We start from the raw sequence: 25,811 nt of genomic DNA, 5'->3' as shown, positions 1-25,811 counted from the left end.
TCTCCTCTAATGTGAATGGTTTCTAATGTCTATACTCTCCTCTAATGTGAATGGTTTCTAATGTCTATACTCTCCTCTAATGTGAATGGTTTCTAATGTCTATACTCTCCTCTAATGTGAATGGTTTCTAATGTCTATACTCTCCTCTAATGTGAATGGTTTCTAATGTCTATACTCTCCTCTAATGTGAATGGTTTCTAATGTTTATACTCTCCTCTAATCATCACAATTGGTAATGATTTTTATTGTTATTTACTATGATCTCTCTCGTTCGTCTCGTTCCATGCTTTTCTTCATGATATGTTTTGAAAAAGGTGTTCTTTTGTCTTCATAAATTTTACTCATTGTAAGACTCGGGTAGGTGGACACATTGTAAGACGCGGGTAGGTGGACACATTGTAAGACGCGGGTAGGTGGACACATTGTAAGACTCGGGTAGGTGGACACATTGTAAGACTCGGGTAGGTGGACACATTGTAAGACCCGGGTAGCTGGACACATTGTAAGACTCGGGTAGCTGGACACATTGTAAGACCCGGGTAGGTGGACACATTGTAAGACGCGGGTAGCTGGACACATTGTAAGACGCGGGTAGCTGGACACATTGTAAGACCCGGGTAGCTGGACACATTGTAAGACTCGGGTAGCTGGACACATTGGAAGACTCGGGTAGCTGGACACATTGTAAGACCCGGGTAGCTGGACACATTGTAAGACTCGGGTAGCTGGACACATTGTAAGACCCGGGTAGGTGGACACATTGTAAGACGCGGGTAGGTGGACACATTGTAAGACGCGGGTAGCTGGACACATTGTAAGACTCGGGTAGCTGGACACATTGGAAGACTCGGGTAGCTGGACACATTGTAAGACGCGGGTAGCTGGACACATTGTAAGACGCGGGTAGCTGGACACATTGTAAGACCCGGGTAGCTGGACACATTGTAAGACCCGGGTAGGTAGACACATTGTAAGACTTGGGTAGCTGGACACATTGTAAGACTCGGGTAGGTGGACACATTGTAAGACCCGGGTAGGTGGACACATTGTAAGACTCGGGTAGGTGGACACATTGTAAGACCCGGGTAGGTGGACACATTGTAAGACCCGGGTAGGTGGACACATTGTAAGACCCGGGTAGGTGGACACATTGTAAGACCCGGGTAGGTGGACACATTGTAAGACTCGGGTAGCTGGACACATTGTAAGACGCGGGTAGCTGGACAGATTGTAAGACCCGGGTAGGTGGACACATTGTAAGACTCGGGTAGGTGGACACATTGTAAGACTCGGGTAGCTGGACACATTGTAAGACTCGGGTAGCTGGACACATTGTAAGACTCGGGTAGCTGGACACATTGTAAGACTCGGGTAGGTGGACACATTGTAAGACCCGGGTAGGTGGACACATTGTCCAGTGTGCACCTATATGTAGGTAGTACTTTGTAAGATATGAAAGATTCCTGTAGAGTGATAAGTTATGGAAGAGGTTGTGATACCAGTGATACAACCTCATGTAACGTTTCATTTGCTATGTATACATTTACATTATGTATACTTACTGTGATCAGTAAGTATGGATATATTCATGTATTGTTTCGCTAACTTGGTTGTATATTTCTGGCATTATCAGGCGGTGAAGTCGAATCTTGACAAGACACCAAATAACTTAGCCTCACTAACACTGGTGATGCGCGCAGTGGGACAAGTCACCTCAGATCACGCACACCTTCATACTGCTCTCCTGGACGTACGTCAGATGTTTCACACTCTCCATGTTTATGGCATTCAGGTGAGACCAAGTATGAGTCACTATTTATGCATGATGGAATCCTGTTGGTACATTGTCTTATATATATTTACCATCACTACACCTTACACCTTCACTACACCTTACACCTTCACTACACTTTTAACTTCACTACACCTTACACCTTCACTATACCTTACACCTTCACTACACCTTATACCTTCACTACACCTTATACCTTCACTACACCTTATACCTTCACTACACCTTATACCTTCACTACACCTTATACCTTCACTACACCTTATACCTTCACTACACCTTATACCTTCACTACACCTTATACCTTCACTACACCTTTAACTTCACCATCTGATACAGAAGTGAAAACCTTCATCCATAAAATAGGGGCCAGGGTAGCCTAGCTAATGCCTACTTGGCCAGGGTAGCCTAGCTAGTGCCCACTTGGCTAGGGTAATCTAGCTAGTGCCTACTTGGCCAGGGTAGCCTAGCTAGTGCCCACTTGGCTAGGGTAATCTAGCTAGTGCCTACTTGGCCAGGGTAGCCTAGCTAGTGCCCACTTGGCTAGGGTAATCTAGCTAGTGCCTACTTGGCCAGGATAGCCTAGCTAGTGCCCACTTGGCTAGGGTAATCTAGCTAGTGCCTACTTGGCCAGGGTAGCCTAGCTAGTGCCCACTTGGCTAGGGTAATCTAGCTAGTGCCTACTTGGCCAGGGTAGCCTAGCTAGTGCCCACTTGGCTAGGGTAATCTAGCTAGTGCCTACTTGGCCAGGGTAGCCTAGCTAGTGCCCACTTGGCTAGGGTAATCTAGCTAATGCCTACTTGGCCAGGGTAGCCTAGCTAGTGCCCACTTGGCTAGGGTAATCTAGCTAGTGCCTACTTGGCCAGGGTAGCCTAGCTAGTGCCCACTTGGCTAGGGTAATCTAGCTAGTGCCTACTTGGCCAGGGTAGCCTAGCTAGTGCCCACTTGGCTAGGGTAATCTAGCTAGTGCCTACTTGGCCAGGATAGCCTAGCTGGTGCCAACTCATCATTCCCTGTTATTGTGATTGCGTCATTCTGTGGGACGTGAAAAATACATGTAAAGATGTTTCCGAGATACGTTGTGTATAGGCCACTTTTGGATGACCGTATCTTACTTTTTCTTCCTTTAAAATGAAACTCAGATAAGATGTATCTCATGTTATCTGTACCATACTAACATATATTGTTATCTGTACCATACTAACATATATTGTTATCTGTACCATACTAACATATATTGTTATCTGTACCATACTAACATATATTGTTATCTGTACCATACTAACATATATTGTTATCTATATTATACTAACATATATTGTTATCTGTACCATACTAACATATATTGTTATCTATATTATACTAACATATATTGTTATCTGTACCATACTAACATATATTGTTATCTGTACCATACTAACATATATTGTTATCTATATTATACTAACATAATATTGTTATCTGTACCATACTAACAAATATTGTTATCTGTACTATATTATATTTATTTATTTATTCATTTTGCTTTGTCGCTGTCTCCCGCGTTAGCGAGGTAGCGCAAAGAAACAGACGAAAGAATGGCCCAACCCACCCACATACACATGTATATACATACACGTCCACACTCGCAAATATACATGCCTATACATCTCAGCGTATACATATATATACACACACAGACACATACGTATATACACAAGCACATAATTCATACTGTCTGCCTTTATTCATTCCCATCGCCACCCCGCTACACATGAAATAACAACACCCTCCCCCCTCATGTGCGCGAGGTAGCGCTAGGAAAAGACAACAAAGGCCACATTCGTTTACACTCAGTCTCTAGCTGTAATGTGATAATGCACCGAAACCACAGCTCCTTTCCACATCCAGGCCCCAAAGATCTTTCTATGGTTTACCCCAGACGCTTCACATGCCCTGGTTCAATCCATTGACAGCACATCGACCCCGGTATACCACATCGTTCCAATTCACTCTATTCCTTGCACGCCTTTCACCCTCCTACATGTTCAGGCCCCGATCACTCAAAATCTTTTTCTCTCCATCTTTCCACCTCCAATTTGGTCTCCCACTTCTCGTTCCCTCCACCTCTGACACATATATCCACTTGGTCAATCTTTCCTCACTCATTCTCTCCATGTGACCAAACCATTTCAAAACACCCTCTTCTGCTCTCTCAACCACACTCTTTTTATTACCACACATCTCTCTTACCGTATTATTACTCGATCAAACCACCTCACACCACATATTGTCTTCAAAAATCTCATTTCCAGCACATCCAACCTCCGCACAACTCTGTCTATAGCCCAAGCCTTGCAACCCTTCAAACATAACCATTTTTGCTTTCCGAGATAATGTTCTCGACTTCCACACATTCTTCAACGCTCCCAGAACTTTCACCCCCTCCCCCACCCTATGATTCACTTCTGCTTCCATGGTTCCATCTCTGCCCAATCCACTCACAGATATCTAAAACACTTCACTTCCTCTAGTTTTTCTCCATTCAAACTTGCCTCCCAATTAATTTGACCCTCAACCCTACTGTACCTAATAACCTTGCTCTTACTCACATTTACTCTCAGCTTTCTTCTTTCACACACTTACCAAACTCAGTCACCAGCTTCTGCAGTTTCTCACATGAATCAGCCACCAGCGCTGTATCAAAAGCGAATAACAACTGACTCACTTCCCAAGCTCTCTCATCCACAACAGACTGCATACTTGCCCCTCTTTCCAAAACTCTTGCATTCACCTCCCTAACAACCCCATCCATAAACAAATTAAACAACCATGGAGACATCACACACCCCTGCCGCAAATCTACATTCACATAGAACCAATCATTTTCCTCTCTTACTACACGTGCACATGCCTTACATTCTCGATAAAAACTTTTCACTGCTTCTAACAACTTGCCTCCACTCCATATATTTCTAATACCTTCCACAGAGCATCTCTATCACCTCTGTAATATGCCTTCTCCAGATCCATAAATGCTACATACAAATCCATTTGCTTTTCTAAGTATTTCTCACATACATTCTTCAAAGCAAACACCTGATCCACACATCCTCTACCACTTCTGAAACCACACTGCTCTTCCCTAATCTGATGCTCTGTACATGCCTTCACCCTCTCAGTCAATACCCTCCTATAATTTGAGCACTCACTCTTATCCCCTTTGCCTTTGTACAATGGCACTATGCAAGCATTCCGCCAATCCTCAGGCACCTCACCATGAGTCATACATACATTAAATAACCTTATCAACCAGTCGACAATACAGTCACCCCCTTTTTTGATAAATTCCACTGCAACACCATCCAAACCTGCTGCCTTGCCGGCTTTCATCTTCCGCAAAGCTTTTACTACCTCTTCTCTGTTTACCAGATCATTCTCCCTAACCCTCTCACTTTGCACACCACCTTGACTAAAACACCCTATATCTGCCACTCTATCATCAAACACATTCATCAAACCTTCAAAATACTCACTCCATCTCCTTCTCACATCGCCACTACTTGTTATCACCTTCCCATTAGCCCCTTTCACTGAAGTTCCCATTCGCTCCCTTGTCTTACGCACTTTATTTACCTCCCTCAAAAACATCTTTTTATTCTCCCTAAAATTTTATGATACTCTCTCGCCCCAACTCTCATTTGCCCTCTTTTTCACCTCTTGCACCTTTCTCTTGACCTCCTGTCTCTTTCTTTTATACATCTCCCAGTCATTTGCATTATTTCCTTGAAAAAGTTGTCCAAATGCCTCTCTTCTCTTTCACTAATAATCTCACTTCTTCATCCCACCACTCACTACTCTTTCTAATCTGGCCATCTCCCACGCTTCTCATGCCACAAGCATCGTTTGCGAAAGCCATCACTGCTTCCTTAAATACATTCCATTCCTACCCCACTCCCCTTACGTCCTTTGTTCTCACCTTTTTCCATTCTGTACTCAGTCTGTCCTGGTACTTCCTCACACAAGTCTCCTTCCCAAGCTCACTTACTCTTCACCCCAACATTCTTTCTTCTTTTCTGAAAACCTCTACAAATCTTCACCTTCGCCTCCATAAGATAATGATCAGACATCCCTCCAGTTGCACCTCTCAGCACATTAACATCCAAAAGTCTCTTTCGCGCGTCTATCAATCAACACGTAATCCAATAATGCTCTCTGGCCATCTCTCCTACTTACGTACGTATACTTATGTATATCTCGCTTTTTAAACCAGGTATTCCCAATCACCAGCACATAAATCTACAAGCTCTTCACCATTTCCATTTACAACACTGAACACCCCATGTACACCAATTATTCCCTCAACTGCCACATTACTCACCTTTGCATTCAAATCACCCTTCACTATAACCCGGTCTCGTGCACCAAAACTACTAACACACTCACTCAGCTGCTCCCAAAACACTTGCCTCTCATGGTCTTTCTTTACCTGCCCAGGTGCATATGCACTAATATTCACCCATCTCTCTCCATCCACTTTCAGTTCCACCCATATCAATCTAGAGTTTACTTTCTTACACTCTATCACATACTCCCGCCACTCCTGTTTCAGGAGTACTGCTACTCCTTCCAGTGCTCTTGTCCTCTCACTAACCCCTGACTTTACTCCCAAGTCATTCCCAAACCACTCTTCCCCTTTACCCTTGAGCTTCGTTTCACTCAGAGCCAAAACATCCAGGTTCCTTTCCTCAAACATACTACGTATCTCTCCCTTTTTGTCATCTTGGTTACATCCACACACATTTAGTCACCCAAATCTGAGCCTTCGAGGAGGATGAGCGCTCCCCGCGTGACTCCTTCTTCTGTTTCCCATTTTAGAAAGTTAAAATACTATACTGACATATATAGATATATTGTTATCTGTATTCTACTAACATATATTGTTATCTGAACCATACTAACATATATTGTTATCTATACTATACTAGCATATATTGTTATCTGTACTCTACTAACATATATTGTTATCTGTACCATAGTAACATATATTGTTATCTGTACTATACTAGCATATATTGTAATCTATACTATACTAGCATATATTAATATTTATACCATAATAACATATATTGTTACATTCATTAATTAGAGGATAAAAGATAAGAAAGCTTCCTATATATTGCCTGTGTGTCATACGGAGTGACTTAAAATGCCAGGTGCTGGAAACCCTCACTATCTTGTATTTCAGAGTGTAAAACTTGGAATAGAAGAAGACTCAGTGTGTGAATGTGTATGGATGTATAGGAGAGAGGTCCAGGTAGCACATTGAGGGGAGGAACATGCATGTTCCAGCTCTAGATAAAACAAAGCTGAAGCAAGTGTAAGGGAAAGAATGGTTTGGGACTGTCTTAGGGGTAAAGTCAGGGGTTAGTGTGAAGACAAGAGATAAGGGGTAGTATTTCTGTTGAATCAGGATTTGTGGGAGTGTGTGACAGTGTAAGAAAGTGAGTCCCAGATTGATGGAGGTATAAATGAGGGGATGGAGGAGGAGATGAAAGTGTTTTTGGAGGAGTTGAGTGAGTACGTCAGCAATTGTGATGTAAGTGATCGGGTATAGATAATGAGGGATTTGAATCTTAGAGTGGGTAATGAGACAGTTGAAGGTGTGAATGAGGGTATGGGGTAGTCAGTGATTTGAGTAAAACTGGTGAATAGCTTGTGAGTTGCATACTGAGAAAGAACCGGTGGTCGGGAACACCTGGTTCAAAAATGAGGGATATACATAAGTATACATGGAAGAGTAAGGAAGATGATAAGTGGATATCATAAGATAATGTACTAAATTAATAGGTGTGCAAAAGAGAGACTCTTAACTGTGAATGTGCAAGGACGAGCAGCAGAAGGGATGTCTAATCTTCACTTGGTGGAGGGGAGTGTTAAGTTTTGTAGAGGCTTTAAGACAAGAGGTAATGATATGGGTGGGAAGAGGGAGGTGAAAGCAAGTGAGTTTCGAAAGGAGACTAATGAGAGGAAATGTCAGGAGGGAATGATGACAATAGGTGAGAGTAAATCAAATTATAAGAGTGGGTGAGAAAATGGGAGGTATTGAGGGAAGTCCTGCTGACATGTGCGAGAGAAGTGTGTTAAGTGCAGAAGGCATGAGGTGTGCATGTGAACTAGGGTAGAGATGAATGGACGTTACACGTAGGGAAGGACTGTGATGGACTGGAAGATGTAGCATCAGGCCAAGAGGAATATGCAGGGCTGAAAAAGAGCCCAAATGAGAATAGGTGTGAGTAAGGAACAGCAAAATCGGAGAAAAAAAACGAATGTTTTGAAAATGGGTTGTGTGAGGAAAACAGAACTAATGAGATTTTTAGTGAAAGGGGCAAATGAGGAAGTGGCATCAGGCAAACATGAGCTGAAGATATGGAATGAATATTTTGGAGGATTGATGAATGTGTTTCATGATAGGGTGGTAGATGCAGGATGATTGGGTCGGGGTGGAATGCAAAGTGCGAGTCATGGAAAGTGATTTAGTGAAAAGAGAAGAGGTGGTGAAAACCTTGCGGAAGATGATGTGTAGCAAGGCGGCTGGAGGCGGCTGCAGTTGAGTTTCTCAAGAAAGGGGATGAATGATGTTTATTGGTTAGTTAGGGTTCTTAATGCATATATGGATCGTGGTGATGTGCTTCAGGATTGGCAGAATGTTTGTTAGTGACTGTTTATAAAAGTAAGGGGACAAAAAAAAGGAATGTAAATCACATAAGTATAATCTTTTTGAGCATATTATGTCTAATAGGAGAGTGATAGCTATGAGTGGCATGCACAGAGCATCAAACTGGAGAGGAACAATGTGTCTTCAGGAGTGGAAGATGATGTATGGATCAGATGTTTGCTTTAAAAATTTGCGCGAGAAGTATTCAGATAAACAGAAGTACTTGTATGTAGCATTTATGGATCTGGAGAAGGCGTATGATAGGGTTGATAGAGATGCTCTATTGAAGATGTTATGAATATATGGCGCTCAAGGAAAGCTGCTAGAAACAGTGAAGAGTTTTTTAATCAAATAAGTAAATGACTGAGTTTGAGAAGTTAAAAGTAAATGTGAATAAGCAATGCCATTACGTTCAGGGACAATGTTAGTTAGGGTGTGAGTGTGAATAGAGAAAACATGGAGGAAGTAAAGTGTTTTAGATGATAGAGCAAGGTATGAAAATTGGTGTAGGGCATTAAGAGTCATACGACAAAGTAAACGCCATTATGAAGCTTATATTGTTAAAGATAGCAGAAGCAACAGTAAGGTGTTTTATATTGTTAAAGATAGCAGAAGCAACAGTAAGGTGTTTTATATTGTTAAAGATAGCAGAAGCAACAGTAAGGTGTTTTACATTTGTTTAAAGAAGCAGATATGCACAGTAATGGTTTTTAATATTGTTAAAGAAGCAGACAGAAAGTAATGTTTTGTTTTATATTGTTTTCGAAGAAGCACAAGCAACAGTCAATGAGTTTATTGATTAAAGATAGGCAGACAGACAAACCAGTAATGGTTATATAATGTTGTTAAAGATAGCAGAAGCAACAGTAAGGTGTTTTACAGTTATGTTTAAAGGAAGAGAGTTATGACCCAGTCAACTGGTCTATCAGTTACGATAACTTAGTTCAAGACAACGAAGCCATGACAAAAATATTAAATGACTTTTGTTCTTTTTCATCTGTATTTCCGATCGAAGGCACAAGCCAGGTCCCGAATGCATGTTTCATTGATAAGAGAGAACGTTCTCGAGCAGACAGACAAACCCGAGGACATGCGTCCACCAATAAATGGAATGAAAGAAATCAAACAGCAGACGCTGATCAGTTTTATCCGAGAACAATGAAAGAGGCGAAAAATAAGATAGTTAAGTCCTTGACTGCCCTCTTCAATAAGTCACTTGCTACAGGAGAAGTTGCACATAAATGGAAGTTTGCTAATATAACAACGGTATTTGAAAATTATGTGATAAGTCACTGCTCAGAAATTATCATCCTATTATTTTAAAGTTTGTAGTAATGAAACTTATGGAAACCATCATGCGAGATAGAACTGTAAACCATTTCTGGCACCACCACTTAATAACCATTTCTGGCACCACCACTTAATAACCATTTCTGGCACCACCACTTAATAACCATTTCTGGCACCACCACTTAATAACCATTTCTGGCACCACCACTTAATAACCATTTCTGGCACCACCACTTAATAACCATTTGTGGCACCACCACTTAATAACCATTTCTGGCACCACCACTTAATAACCATTTCTGGCACCACCACTTAATAACCATTTCTGGCACCACCACTTAATAACCATTTCTGGCACCACCACTTAATAACCATTTCTGGCACCACCACTTAATAACCATTTCTGGCACCACCACTTAATAACCATTTGTGGCACCACCACTTAATAACCATTTCTGGCACCACCACTTAATAACCATTTCTGGCACCACCACTTAATAACCATTTCTGGCACCACCACTTAATAACCATTTCTGGCACCACCACTTAATAACCATTTCTGGCACCACCACTTAATAACCATTTCTGGCACCACCACTTAATAACCATTTCTGGCACCACCACTTAATAACCATTTCTGGCACCACCACTTAATAACCATTTCTGGCACCACCACTTAATAACCATTTCTGGCACCACCATTAAAAATCATGCACAACGCTTAATACCATTTCTATCCGGAACATATGAACATTTTGGCGAAACATACAATAATTAATCCTTTACTGCCCATCTTCAATAACATTCTCAGGAGACAGTCCACTATTAAAATTTTGCCCAATTAATAACACTATTTGGACACACTTAATTAACCATTTTGACATCACTTAAAAACATTTATGGCACACACTTAATAACCATTTCGGCACACCACTTAATAACCATTTTGGCACCACCACTTAATAACCATTTCTGGCACCACCACTTAATAACCATTTCTGGCACCACCACTTAATAACCATTTCTGGCACCACCACTTAATAACCATTTCTAGCACCACCACTTAATAACCATTTCTGGCACCACCACTTAATAACCATTTCTAGCACCACCACTTAATAACCATTTCTGGCACCACCACTTAATACATTTGGCAACCATTTATAACCCTTTCTGGCACCACCACTTAATAACCATTCTGAACAAGTTTTGACAACCATTCGGCACCACTCTGACAACATTTCTTGTACACTATATAACATTGTGAGGCAGGAACTTAAAAGCATTTGATTATCATTTGATACTAGTTTTCAAACATTCGATTACGTTGACAAATTTCCAGCGATAAGTCAACATGGTAAGGAGGAGTAATCAGCGAATTGAAGTTTTGACTGATTTAAAACAGATTGTGATTAAATTTGGCAAATCTCAAATGGTATAGACGTAACACAGTGAATAGCTCAAGTTATTCGACTCTTGAACCGAGTTCTTTTTCAAATGTATTAATGATAGACGTAAAATGGGCTCAAACGTTACGGTTATCAAAATTAAGTGAAGATATAATTTGGGAATCAGATCCACAAATACTGAAGTCTAAACCTGAAATCATAACAAAAATGATGGACCGGGTTCATAACTGCTACATGATATCTAGTACCGGGGTTTATACTGTACTGTTCTAGTAGTGGTGTGTTGCAGTAGTGGTGTGTTGCAGTAGTGGTGTGTTGCAGTAGTGATGTATTGTAGTAGTGGTGTGTTGCAGTAGTGGTGTGTTGTAGTAGTGGTGTGTTGCAGTAGTGATGTATTGTAGTAGTGGTGTGTTGCAGTAGTGGTGTGTTGCAGTAGTGGTGTGTTGCAGTAGTGGTGTGTTGCAGTAGTGATGTGTTGCAGTAGTGGTGTGTTGCAGTAGTGGTGTGTTAGTAGTGATGTGTTGCAGTAGTGGTGTGTTGTAGTAGTGATGTGTTGCAGTGTCTTTTGTTGCAGTAGTAGCTTGTTGCAGTGATGGCACATTGCAGTAGTGATGTGTTGTAGTAGTGGTGTGTTGCAGTAGTGATGTATTGTAGTAATGGTGTGTTGCAGTAGTGGTGTGTTGTAGTAGTGGTGTGTTGCAGTAGTGGTGTGTTGTAGTAGTGGTGTGTTGCGGTAGTGGTGTGTTGTAGTAGTGGTGTGTTGCAGTAGTGGTGTGTTGTAGTAGTGGTGTGTTGCGGTAGTGGTGTGTTGTAGTGGTGGTTTGTTGCAGTAGTGTTGTGTTGTAGTAGTGGTGTGTTGCAATAGTGGTGTGTTGTAGGAGTGGTGTGTTGCAGTAGTGGTGTTGTAGTAGTGGTGTGTTGCAGTAGTGGTGTGTTGTAGTAGTGATGTGTTGCAGTAGTGGTGTGTTGTAGTAGTGGTGTGTTGCAGTAGTGGTGTGTTGCAGTAGTGGTGTGTTGCAGTAATGATGTGTTGCAGTAGTGGTGTGTTGCAGTAGTGGTGTTTGTGGTAGTGATGTGTTGCAGTAGTTGTGTGTTGTAGTAGTGATGTGTTGCAGTAGTCTTTTGTTGCAGTAGTAGCTTGTTGCAGTGATGGCACATTGCAGTAGTGATGTATTGTAGTTGTGGTTTGTTGCAGTAGTGATGTACTGTAGTAGTGGTGTGTTGCAGTAGTGGTGTGTTGTAGTAGTGGTGTGTTGCAGTAGTGGTGTGTTGTAGTAATGGTGTGTTGCAGTAGTGATGTATTGTAGTAGTGGTGTGTTGCAGTAGCGGTGTGTTGCAGTAGTGGCTTGTTCCAGTGGTGGCTTGTTTTAGTAGTGGTGTGTTGCAGTAGTGGCTTGTTGCAGTAGTGGTGTGTTGCAGAAGTGGTTTGTTGCAGTAGTGGTGTGTTGTAGTAATGGTGTGTTGCAGAAGTGGTTTGTTGCAGTAGTGGTGTGTTGTAGTAATGGTGTGTTGCAGTAGTGATGTATTGTAGTAGTGGTGTGTTGCAGTAGCGGTGTGTTGCAGTAGTGGCTTGTTCCAGTGGTGGCTTGTTTTAGTAGTGGTGTGTTGCAGTAGTGGCTTGTTGCAGTAGTGGTGTGTTGCAGTAGGGGTGTGTTGCAGAAGTGGTTTGTTGCAGTAGTGGTGTGTTGCAGAAGTGGTTTGTTGCAGTAGTGGTGTGTTGCAGTAGTGGTGTGTTGCAGTAGTGGTGTGTTGCAGTAGGTTGTTGCAGTAGTTGTGTGTTGTAGAAGTGGTTTGTTGCAATAGTGGTGTGTTGCTTTAGTGGTGTGTTGCAGTAGTGGTGTGTTGTAGTAATGGTGTGTTGCAGTAGTGATGTATTGTAGTAGTGGTGTGTTGTAGTAGCGGTGTGTTGCAGTAGTGGCTTGTTCCAGTGGTGGCTTGTTTTAGTAGTGGTGTGTAGTGGTTGTTGCAGTAGTGGCTTGTTGCAGTAGTGGTGTGTTGCAGTAGGGGTGTGTTGTAGAGTGGTTTGTTGCAGTAGTGGTGTGTTACAGTAGTGGTTTGTTGCAGTAGTGGTGTGTTGCAGAAGTGGCTTGTTGCTGTAGTGGTGTGTTGCAGTAGTGGCTTATTGCAGTAGTGGTGTTTTGCAGTAGTGGTGTGTTGCAGAAGTGGTTTGTTGCTGTAGTGGTGTGTTGCAGAAGTGGTTTGTTGCAGTAGTGGTGTGTTGCAGTAGTGGTTTGTTGCAGTAGTGGTGTGTTTCAGTAGTGGTGTGTTGAGTAAATGGTGTGTTGCAGTGAGTGGTAGTGTGTTGCAGTAGTGGTGTGTTGCAGTAGTGGTGTTTGTGTTGTTGCAGTAGTGGTGTTTGAGCAGTATTGTGTAGTGTTGTTGCAATGGTGGTGTGTTGCAGTAGTGTTGTTGCAGAGTGGTGTGTTGCAGTAGTGGTGTGTTGCAGTTGGTTTTGTTGCAGTGGTGTGTGTTTGCATATGTGGTTGGTGTGTGTGCATGTTTTAAATGGTGTGTTGATGAGTAGTGTGTGTGTGTTGTTTGCAGTAGTGGTGTGTTGCAGTAGTGGTTTGTTGCAGTAGGTGGTTGCGTTGTTGTAGTGATTTGTGTGTGTGTTTGCAGTAGTGGTTGTTGATGTGGTGTGTTGCAGTGTGGTGTGTTGCAGTAGTGGTGTGCAGTGTGTGGTTGCAGTAGTGTTTTTGGTATGTGTTTGCAGTGTGGTGTTTGATTGGTGGTGTGTTGCAGTAGTGGTGTTGGTGCTTGTTGCAGTAGTGGTGTGTTGCAGTATGTGTGTTGCGTGTGGTTGTCAGTATGTGTTGCAGTTTGTGTTGCAGTAGTGTGTGTTGCAGTAGTGGTTGTTCAGTAGGTGTTGTAGTTGTTGCAGTAGTGTTGTTGCAGAGTGGTTGTTGAGTAGTGGTGTGTTGCAGTAGTGGTGTGTTGCAGTAGTGGTGTGTTGCAGTAGGTTCAGAGTGTTGTTCGTAGTTTTTGCAGTAGTGGTGTGTTGATGGTGTTGTTGCAGTAGTGTGTGTTGCAGAAGTGATTGTTGCAGTAGTGTGTGTTGCAGTAGTGTGTGTTGCAGTAGTGGTGTGTTGCAGTAGTGGTGTGTTGCAGATGTTTTGCGTGTGTTTGCAGTAGTGGTGTGTTGCAGTAGTGGTGTGTTGCAGTGTGTGTTTGCAGTAGTGGTGTGTTGCAGTAGTGTTGTTGCAGTATGTGTGTTGAGTAGTGGTGTGTTGCAGTATGGTGTTTGCAGTAGTGTAGTGTTGCAGTAGTGTGTGTTGCAGTAGTGGTGTGTTGCAGTAGTTGTGCAGTGTGTATGTTGCAGTAGTGTGTTGCAGTAGTGTAGTTCAGTAGTGGTGTGTTGCAGTAATGATGGATGCAATATGGCGTTAGCAAGTTTGTTGCAGTATGTGTGTGTTGCAGTATTAACATGAAAGTACTATTCAGTCTAATGGAAGTACCATATTCGTAAAAGGTGTGAGTACTTCTTATCAAAGTGGGCAAAGTACTTCTCTAAAGGGTAGCTATGTTGTGATCATTTCTGAACAACAGAAAAGTAATCTCTATCAAAGGACAAGACTCAATCAAACTAAGAGAAGTGTAGCTCTATATCTAACAAAAGAAAGTACCTTATCTAACGGAAGCTCCATCATCTAACAAAGGAAAGCTACCTATCATCTAACAACGGAAAGCTACCTATCATCTAACAAAGGAAAGCTACCTATCATCTAACAACGGAAAGCTACCTATCATCTAACAAAGGAAAGCTACCTATCATCTAACAAAGGAAAGCTACCTATCATCTAACAACGGAAAGCTACCTATCATCTAACAAAGGAAAGCTACCTCATCTAACAACGGAAAGCTACCTATCATCTAACAAAGGAAAGCTACCTATCATCTAACAAAGGAAAGCTACCTATCATCTAACAAGGAAAGCTACCTATCATCTAACAACGGAAAGCTACCTATCATCTAACAAAGGAAAGCTACCTATCATCTAACAAAGGAAAGCTACCTATCATCTAACAACGGAAAGCTACCTATCATCTAACAAAGAAAGTACTATCATCTAACAAAGGAAAGCTACCTATCATCTAACAAAGGAAAGCTACCTATCATCTAACAAAGGAAAGCTACCTATCATCTAACAAAGGAAAGCTACCTATCATCTAACAAAGGAAAGCTACCTATCATCTAACAAAGGAAAGCTACCTATCATCTAACAAAGGAAAGTTACCTATCATCTAACAAAGGAAAGCCTATCATCTAACAACGGAAAGCTACCTATCATCTAACAAAGGAAAGCTACCTATCATCTAACAAAGGAAAGCTACTATCATCTACAGAAGTACTATCATCAACAAAGGAAAGCTACCTATCATCTAACAAAGGAAAGCTACCTGTCATCTAACAAAGGAAAGCTACCTATCATCTAACAAAGGAAAGCTACCTATCATCTAACAAAGGAAAGCTACCTGTCATCTAAGAAAGGAAAGCTACCTATCATCTAACAAGGAAGTACCTGTCATCTAACAAAGGAAAGCTACCTATGTCTACAAGAAGTACCTATCATCTAACAAAGGAAAGCTACCTGTCATCTAAGAAAGGAAGCTACCTATCATCTACCAAAGGAAAGTTACCTATCATCTAACAAAGGAAAGCTACTTATCATCCAAGAAAGGAAAGCTACCTGTAATCTAACAAAGGAAAGCTACCTATCATCTGACAAAGGAAAGCTATCATCTAACAAAGAAAGCTACCTTTCATCTAACAAAGGAAAGCTACTTATCATCTAACAAAGGAAAGCTGCCTATCATCTGGCAAAAGAAAGCTACCTATCATCTGAGACAGGAAAGCTATCTATCATCTAAGAAAAGAAAGAAAACGTATCCAATAAAGTAGTGGATGTCGTAGGATCACAATATAACGCAGATAAAGGACTAATACATAAGAAGAGGAAGGATCCGGTAGTAATGATATCAAACACAACCCAGAATATCTTTCCTTATATCTAGGATCACAACCTCTGTTGTCTTCCCCCAAACATCTGACTGCCAGAAGATGAGTAAGTTTGTGAAGAAGAAATGTGAACTGGTTTCAGTTGAACCAAAACAACTATTTTAAAGATACATGACCCAACAGACCTCTTCTTTAGCAGTGATCCCGAAGTGTTAAAAGTTTTGTTTATCATCAGTTCATCATAGGATTCCATTCTGCATCTGTGCCCGACTCGTGGAATTTTCTTTTCATCAAGAAAGCAAAACATCTCTTGCACGAGCACTACATACACAATAGAGAAAAACCTTGGAGACTTAACCCTGACTCAAGCCATGAAAGTGGAAACAAAGGAGTCCCAAACGCACTGACCAATAGCATTAATATTGAACTTGTGAAATGGAATAGTGAACCTAATAGCATTAATATTGAACTTGTGGAATGGAATAGTGAACCTAATAGCATTAATATTGAACTTGTGAAATGGAATAGTGAACCTAATAGCATTAATATTGAACTTATGGAATGGAATAGTGAACCTAATAGCATTAATATTGAACTTGTGGAATGGAATAGTGAACCTAATAGCGTTAATATTGAACTTGTGAAATGGAATAGTGAACCTAATAGCATTAATATTGAACTTGTGGAATGGACTAGTGAACCTAATAGTATTAATATTGAACTTATGGAATGGAATAGTGAACCTAATAGCATTAATATTGAACTTGTGAAATGGAATAGTGAACCTAATAGCATTAATATTGAACTTATGGAATGGAATAGTGAACCTAATAGCATTAATATTGAACTTATGGAATGGAATAGTGAACCTAATAGCATTAACATTGAACTTGTGGAATGGAATAGTGAACCTAATAGCATTAATATTGAACTTGTGGAATGGAATAGTGAACCTAATAGCATTAATATTGAACTTGTGAAATGGAATAGTGAACCTAATAGCATTAATATTGAACTTATGGAATGGAATAGTGAACCTAATAACATTAATATTGAACTTGTGGAATGGCATAGTGAACCTAATAGCATTAATATTGAACATGTGGAATGGAATAGTGAACCTATTAGCATTAATATTGAACATGTGGAATGGAATAGTGAACCTAATAGCATTAATATTGAACTTGTGGAATGGAATAGTGAACCGAATAGCATTAATATTGAACTTGTGGAATGGAATAGTGAACCTAATAGCATTAATATTGAACATGTGGAATGGAATAGTGAACCTAATAGCATTAATATTGAACTTGTGAAATGGAATAGTGAACCTAATAGCATTAATATTGAACTTATGGAATGGAAAAGTGAACCTAATAGCATTAATATTGAACTTATGGAATGGAATAGTGGACCTAATAACATTAATATTGAACTTGTGGAATGGAATAGTGAACCTAATAGCATTAATATTGAACTTATAGAATGGAATAGTGAACCTAATAGCATTAATATTGAACTTATGGAATGGAATAGTGAACCTAATAGCATTAATATTGAACTTGTGGAATGGAATAGTGAACCTAATAGCATTAATATTGAACATGCGGAATGGAATAGTGAACCTAAAAGCATTAACATTGAACTTGTGGAATGGAATAGTGAACCTAATAGCATTAATATTGAACATGTGGAATGGAATAGTGAACCTAATAGCATTAATATTGAACTTGTGGAATGGAATAGTGAACCTAAAAGCATTAATATTGAACTTGTGGAATGGAATAGTGAACCTAATAGCATTAATATTGAACTTGTGGAATGGAATAGTGAACCTAATAGCATTAATATTGAACTTGTGAAATGGAATAGTGAACCTAATAGCATTAATATTGAACTTGTGGAATGGACTAGTGAACCTAATAGTATTAATATTGAACTTATGGAATGGAATAGTGAACCTAATAGCATTAATATTGAACTTGTGAAATGGAATAGTGAACCTAATAGCATTAATATTGAGCATGTGGAATGGAATAGTGAACTTAATAGCATTAATATTGAACTTGTGGAATGGAATAGTGAACCTAATAGCATTAATATTGAACTTGTGGAATGGAATAGTGAACCTAATAGCATTAATATTGAACTTGTGGAATGGAATAGTGAACCTAAAAGCATTAATATTGAACTTGTGGAATGGAATAGTGAACCTAATAGCATTAATATTGAACTTGTGGAATGGAATAGTGAACCTTATAGCATTAATATTGAACTTGTGGAATGGAATAGTGAACCTAATAGCATTAATATTGAACTTGTGGAATGGCATAGTGAACCTAATAGCATTAATATTGAACTTGTGGAATGGAATAGTGAAACTAATAGCATTAATATTGAACTTGTGGAATGGAATAGTGAACCAAACCCAGGACAACATGGTTTCAGGCTATGAAGATCCAGCGTCTCCCAGTTACTTGACCGATATCATAATGATCTGCAGAAGAAACACAACGCCTTCAAGGAAGTGTTCTTGCACACATATTGTTCCTTATTCTCATATATAATGTTGACATGAGCATCAAAGTCTCATACCATCCTTTGCACATGTCACTATATATTTTTTTTTTTTTTTTTGCTTAGTCGCTGTCTCCCGCGTTTGCGAGGTAGCGCAAGGAAACAGACGAAAGAAATGGCCCAACCCACCCCCATACACATGTATATACATACGTCCACACACGCAAATATACATACCTACACAGCTTTCCATGGTTTACCCCAGACGCTTCACATGCCCCGATTCGATCCACTGACAGCACGTCAACCCCGGTATACCACATCGCTCCAATTCACTCTATTCCTTGCCCTCCTTTCACCCTCCTGCATGTTCAGGCCCCGATCACACAAAATCTTTTTCACTCCATCTTTCCACCTCCAGTTTGGTCTCCCTCTTCTCCTCGTTCCCTCCACCTCCGACACATATATCCTCTTGGTCAATCTTTCCTCACTCATTCTCTCCATGTGCCCAAACCATTTCAAAACACCCTCTTCCGCTCTCTCAACCACGCTCTTTTTATTTCCACACATCTCTCTTACCCTTACGTTACTTACTCGATCAAACCACCTCACACCACACATTGTCCTCAAACATCTCATTTCCAGCACATCCATCCTCCTGCGCACAACTCCATCCATAGCCCATGCCTCGCAGCCATATAACATTGTTGGAACCACTATTCCTTCAAACATACCCATTTTTGCTTTCCGAGATAATGTTCTCGACTTCCACACATTCTTCAAGGCCCCCAGAATTTTCGCCCCCTCCCCCGCCCTATGATCCACTTCCGCTTCCATGGTTCCATCCGCTGCCAGATCCACTCCCAGATATCTAAAACACTTCACTTCCTCCAGTTTTTCACTATATATATATATATATATATATATATATATATATATATATATATATACATATATATATATATATATATATATATATATATATATATATATATATATATATATATTTCATGTGAGAAACTGCAGAAGCTGGTGACTGAGTTTGGTAAAGTGTGTGGAAGAAGAAAGTTAAGAGTAAATGTGAATAAGAGCAAGGTTATTAGGTACAGTAGGGTTGAGGGTCAAGTCAATTGGGAGGTGAGTTTGAATGGAGAAAAACTGGAGGAAGTGAAGTGTTTTAGATATCTGGGAGTGGATCTGGCAGCGGATGGAACCATGGAAGCGGAAGTGGATCATAGGGTGGGGGAGTGGGCGAAAATTCTGGGGGCCTTGAAGAATGTGTGGAAGTCGAGAACATTATCTCGGAAAGCAAAAATGGGTATGTTTGAAGGAATAGTGGTTCTAACAATGTTGTATGGTTGCGAGGCGTGGGCTATGGATAGAGTTGTGCGCAGGAGGATGGATGTGCTGGAAATGAGATGTTTGAGGACAATGTGTGGTGTGAGGTGGTGTGATCGAGTGAGTAACGTAAGGGTAAGAGAGATGTGTGGAAATAAAAAGAGCGTGGTTGAGAGAGCAGAAGAGGGTGTTTTGAAGTGGTTTGGGCACATGGAGAGAATGAGTGAGGAAAGATTGACCAAGAGGATATATGTGTCGGAGGTGGAGGGAACGAGGAGAAGAGGGAGACCAAATTGGAGGTGGAAAGATGGGGTGAAAAAGATTTTGTGTGATCGGGGCCTGAACATGCAGGAGGGTGAAAGGAGGGCAAGGAATAGAGTGAATTGGAGCGATGTGGTATACCGGGGTTGACGTGCTGTCAGTGGATTGAATCAAGGCATGTGAAGCGTCTGGGGTAAACCATGGAAAGCTGTGTAGGTGTGTATATTTGCGTGTGTGGACGTATGTATATACATGTGTATGGGGGGGGGTTGGGCCATTTCTTTCGTCTGTTTCCTTGCGCTACCTCGCAAACGCGGGAGACAGCGACAAAGTATAATAAAAAAAATAAAAAAAAAAAAAAATATATATATATATATATATATATATATATATATATATATATATATATATATATATATATATATATATATATATATATATTCTTTTTTTTTCATTATTATACTTTGTCGCTGTCTCCCGCGTTAGCGAGGGAGCACAAGAAAACAGACGAAAGGATGGCCTAACCCACCAACATACATATTCCTACTTGCTGCCTTAATCCATTCTCTCCATGTGGCTAAACCTTTTCAATACACCCTCCTCCGCTCTCTCTCAACCACACTCTTTTATTACCACACGTCTCTCTTACCCTTTCACTATTTATTCTATCAAACCACCTCACACCACATAATGTCCTCAAACAACTCATCTCCAACACATCCACCCTCCTCCGCACAACCCTATGTATAGCCCACGCCTCGCAACCATATAACATTGTTGGAACCACTATTCCTTAAAACTTACCCATTTTTGCTCCCCGAGATAACGTTCTCGCCTTCCACACATTCTTCAACGCTCCCAGAACCTTCGCCCCCTCCTCCACCCTGTGACTCACTTCCGCATCCATGGTTCCATTCGTTGCCAAATCCACTCCCAGATATCAACAACATTTCACTTCCTCCAGTTTTTCTCCATTCAAACTTACCTCCCGATTGACTTGTCCCTCAACCCTACAGTACCTAATAACCTTCCTCTTATTCACATTTACTCTCAGCTTTCTTCTTTCACACACTTTACCAAACTCAGTCACCAGCTTCTGCAGTTTTTTACCCGAATCAGCCACCAGTGCTGTATCGTCAGCGAACAACAACTGACTCACTTCCCAAGCCCTCTCATCCACAACAGACTGCATACTTGCCCCTCTCTCCAAAACTCTTGCATTCACTTCCCAAACAACCCCATCATAAACAAATTAAACACACATGGAGACATCACGCACCCCTGCAGCACACCGACATTCACTGGGAACCAATCACTTTCCTCTCTTCCTACTCGTACACATGCCTTACATCCTCAATAAAAACTTTTCACTTCTAGCAACTTACCTCCTACTCCATATACTTTTAATACCTTCCACAGAACATGTCTATCAACTCCTATCATATGCCTTCACCAGATCCTTAAATGCTACATACAAATCCATGTTTTTCTAGGTATTTCTCACATACATTCTTCAATGCAAACATCTGATCCACACATCCTCTACCACTTCTGAAACCACACTGCTCATCCCCAATCTGATGCTCTGTACATGTTTTTACTCTCTCAGTCAATACCCGCTCATATAAAGCCTTGCCGGCTTTCATCTTCCGTAAAGCTTTCACTACCTCTTCTCTGTTTACCAAACTATTCTCCTGATCCTCTCATTTCGCACACCAACTCGACCAAAAGACCTTATATCTGCCACTTATCATGAAACACATTCAACAAACCTTCAAAATACTCAGTCCATCTCCTTTTTACATCACCACTACTTGCTGTCACCTCCCTATTAGCCCCTTCATCGATGTTTCCATTTGTTCTCTTGTCTTACGCACTTTATTTACCTCCTTCCAAAACATCTTTTTATCCTCCCTAAAATTCAATGATACTCTCTCACCCCAACTCTCATTTGCCCTCTTTTTCACCTCTTGCATCATTCTCCTGACCTCCTGCCGCTTCCTTCTCTCAATTATTTGCACTGCTTCCATGAAAAAATCGTCCAAACGCCTCTGTTCTCTTTCACCAACAATCTTACTTCTTCATCTCACCACTCTCTACCCTTTCTAATCTGCCAACCTCCAACCTTTCTCATGCCACAAGCATCTTTTGCGCAAGCCATCACTGCTTCCCTAAATACATCCCATTTTTCTCCCACTACCTTTACGTCCTTTACTCTCACCTTTTTCCATTCTGCACTCAGTCTCTCCTGGTACTTCCTCACACAAGACCCCTTTCCAAGCTCACTTACTCTCGCCACTGTCTTCACCCCAACATTCTTTCTCCTTTTCTGAAAACTACAGATTTTCACCTTCGCCTCCACATGATAATGATTAGACATCCCTCTAGCTGCCCCTCTCAGCGCATTTCTCCATGAAGAGATATATGCAACAATCACCTCTTGAAAGAGAAGATAAAACCGGTGAGCACTTTCGTTTATTACATCCTCAGACAGAGTGGGGGAGATACAGGTGTTGAAGTCCTTAAAAGCACAGAGGTAGGAGTGAGGTGGGGTATCATAATCCCTGTGGAGTGCAGGTGACCACTAATTATGTGACCTGACGTCTGACCTACATGTCTGTTCAATCTTGTTCTCTGGTGTGACGTGATAACTGCAGGACTGTACACTCTTATTCTCCGGTAACCGCAAAGAAATCACAAATGTGAAGCAAGTATTTAAATCACATTCCGAGTAGAAGTTTTGTGTCCTGTGATGTGTTCTACAGTGATTGGTCTGGGGTCAGCGTTAGTGTCTGTGATCACGTGACCAAACTGACGAAGACCTGACCTTCTTATATCTTCGGGTTTCTGATGATGTTATTGTCGACGGACGAAGCTGATAACCCTGCAGTAATCCTTGATCAATATATGCATGACGTCATCTCATATGACCTTTAATGTGGAAGATTTGACTTATTATATAAACATCTGACATAGACTAGACTTGACCTTGTCATCAACTTCAGTGAAAAATTACTTATTTTTCCCACTCATTTTGCAAACATATGAACAAATTCACAAACCTTTACAAACTTCCCGGTTGGAGTTTCCTTCGTCATCAAGGTAGCGCTGGTGATTACATGCCTTCCAAGGGCCGTATGTGGCTCTTGAAGTGCGGTTGGCCACTGTTATGTATTACATCGAACAATGTCTGATTTTTAATGGCTTTTGTATCTCGTGAATCCGTTCCACTAAACTGTGTTTGTCTTCCTATCTACACTACCTTCATGATCATTGTAATGCTTCCTCAGTTTTCTGGTTCTAGTTATCTTACCCTCATCTGATGAAGACATTTATTTATACATTTATTGAGAGAAACGTGAATCAATTGTTTATAAATGTGTTGTATTGGTAAAGATATTTTCAGTATGTGCTTCGTGACCAGACGTGTCATTGTATTATCATTTGACACACTTCACTAACTCTCGCCAGCTTACTACTAAGAGTCGGTCATTCAACAGATGGTAATATAGGTTCACGAAATACTTTTTATGAGACTCGGTGGAATATAGTTGTATGTTGCCAGTATGTGAGGTGTACTTATGTTTATGTTTGTGATGCTACATATGCAAAATATGTCCAGATGTTCAGGGAGAGTGTATGTACACAGTATATATATGTTCTTGTAGTAATGTGTTGTACATTTATGACTTTGATAATGAACATTCTGTAAAGAACACTTACACTCTGGTTTGTTAGATTTGTAACAAATAAAGATGTAAACATTAACCAGAAAAATGTTATTGATGAATCATTGTCTCAGTGTTTAATACACCGACTGAACACTTCCAGGTCCCAGAACACGACCACGATCAACTGCAGAGAACATCAGAACGTCTGGAAGAACTTCACTCTAGTGCCATCATTGTACAGAAATCCGTCCAGCCTGTGCAAGCTCACTACCTGACCATCACACAGGAGAAGGTGGCACAGTTCAGCGTGAGTGTGCGGGACTTCCACCAGAGGTTTGACACTGAAGGACCAGGTGCTGTTGGAGATGATCTAGCAAAAGGTCTTATGCTGCTCAAGGTACGATCTCTCTTACTGATATGAAATTAATTCATGACTTTGTTTCATTCATCTAATAAATCATTTTCTTGGTTAGTTTTATTTAATTTATCTAATAGATGATTTTCCTGGTTAGCTATATCTAATTTATCTAATAACTTATTTTCTTGTTTAGTTTTATTTATTTATCTAAAAAATCATTTTCAGAATATAACAAAAACATGTAATTACCTGCACACCTTCTTCATTTATCTTTTCTTGGTTAGTTTTATGCAACTGTTCTGTTTATATGTTTGTGTTTAACTGACATAACAGAAATAATATGCCTCTGTTAAGGCCAGGTCGGGTGGAAGACACAAGTTAAGGAGAAAGTAAATTCTAATCAGGATCTCGCAAGTGTTTGTGGGGTTGAGTCTTCAAGGAGGAAACGATATATGAAGAAGGAAAGGCAGAAGAAGGAAGACAGTTCCACAGTTCAGACATTTGAGGGAAAAATGAGGCATGACGACCTATCCTCGACTGATCAGCCTCCACACACAAGCTGTGGGAAGCAGCAGTCAGATGGCCGCCACGGATCCAAACCTTAGGGACGGGGTACATGTACAGACGTGAACTGTGGCCCAAATAAAACCTATAGAACAGAGAGAGAGAGAGAGAGAGAGAGAGAGAGAGAGAGAGAGAGAGAGAGAGAGAGAGAGAAGATCTTCGCGGCGTACGTAAAGGTAAGGTTGAGGAGAGGTGATACCTGGAGAATCAATGAGAGGGAAGGTTTCTGATTCTACTGTAGTTGATACAGAGGTGAAGGATGAGCCACCACAGATGTGTGAGCATCATTCTGTACTGGAGCGAATACAACCCTCTATATATGTGACAGCAGCTGCTCACATGATAAATGATTACGACATTTACACAACACACCCAACTTATGAGAAGCAAACTTGTGATGTTGACTATGTATGATTTTCAGGAGAGAGTGGAGGATACGGTTACTCCGAACGTGTTTATATTACTGCAAAGGATGAATTTTAGTATTTTGAAATTGAACAGAGGGACACAATGGTACTGGGAAAGATATATAAGGAGAAATTGTGTTTCAGCACAATCAGATTTCACAAGTTACTTCTCTCCGATATGCTACACAGATCAGTAATGAGAATATATGATCACTACAGGAAAGAGAACGAGTAGTAAAGGGAGAAGGAGAGGAAGGAAGAATAAGCTGAAGTATATGTAAACATACACTCTGTCATTATGCCACACTCTGTCATTATGCCACACTCTGTCATTATGCCACACTCTGTCATTATGCCACACTTTGTCATTATGCCACACTCTGTCATTATGCCACACTCTGTCATTATGCCACACTGTCATTATGCCACACTCTGTCATTATGCCACACTCTGTCAATTATGCCACACTCTGTCATTATGCCACACTCTGTCATTATGCCACACCCTGTCATTATGCCACACTCTGTCATTATGCCACACTCTGTCATTAT

The 25,811-nt window shown here is 40.7% G+C and overlaps 1 protein-coding gene across 1 annotated transcript in view; it reads left to right on the top strand.

The window, feature by feature from the left end:
* The first annotated feature begins 1,647 nt into the window (after nt 1-1,647).
* LOC139760198 (dynein axonemal heavy chain 10-like) overlaps nt 1,648-25,811 on the top strand; it is a 25,271-nt gene continuing 1,107 nt past the window's right edge. The window contains exons 1-2 of the mRNA XM_071683133.1: nt 1,648-1,792; nt 24,092-24,328. Of these exons, the coding sequence (XP_071539234.1) occupies nt 1,691-1,792; nt 24,092-24,328 (339 nt within the window). The 5' untranslated portion in view covers nt 1,648-1,690. The remainder of the gene's footprint in view (nt 1,793-24,091; nt 24,329-25,811) is intronic.

Source organism: Panulirus ornatus, chromosome 35 (genome assembly GCF_036320965.1).
Source record: "Panulirus ornatus isolate Po-2019 chromosome 35, ASM3632096v1, whole genome shotgun sequence".
Taxonomy (NCBI): Eukaryota; Metazoa; Arthropoda; class Malacostraca; order Decapoda; family Palinuridae; genus Panulirus; species Panulirus ornatus.
Note: the sequence above shows the minus strand (reverse complement) of the source record. Positions and strands in the feature narration are given on the sequence as shown.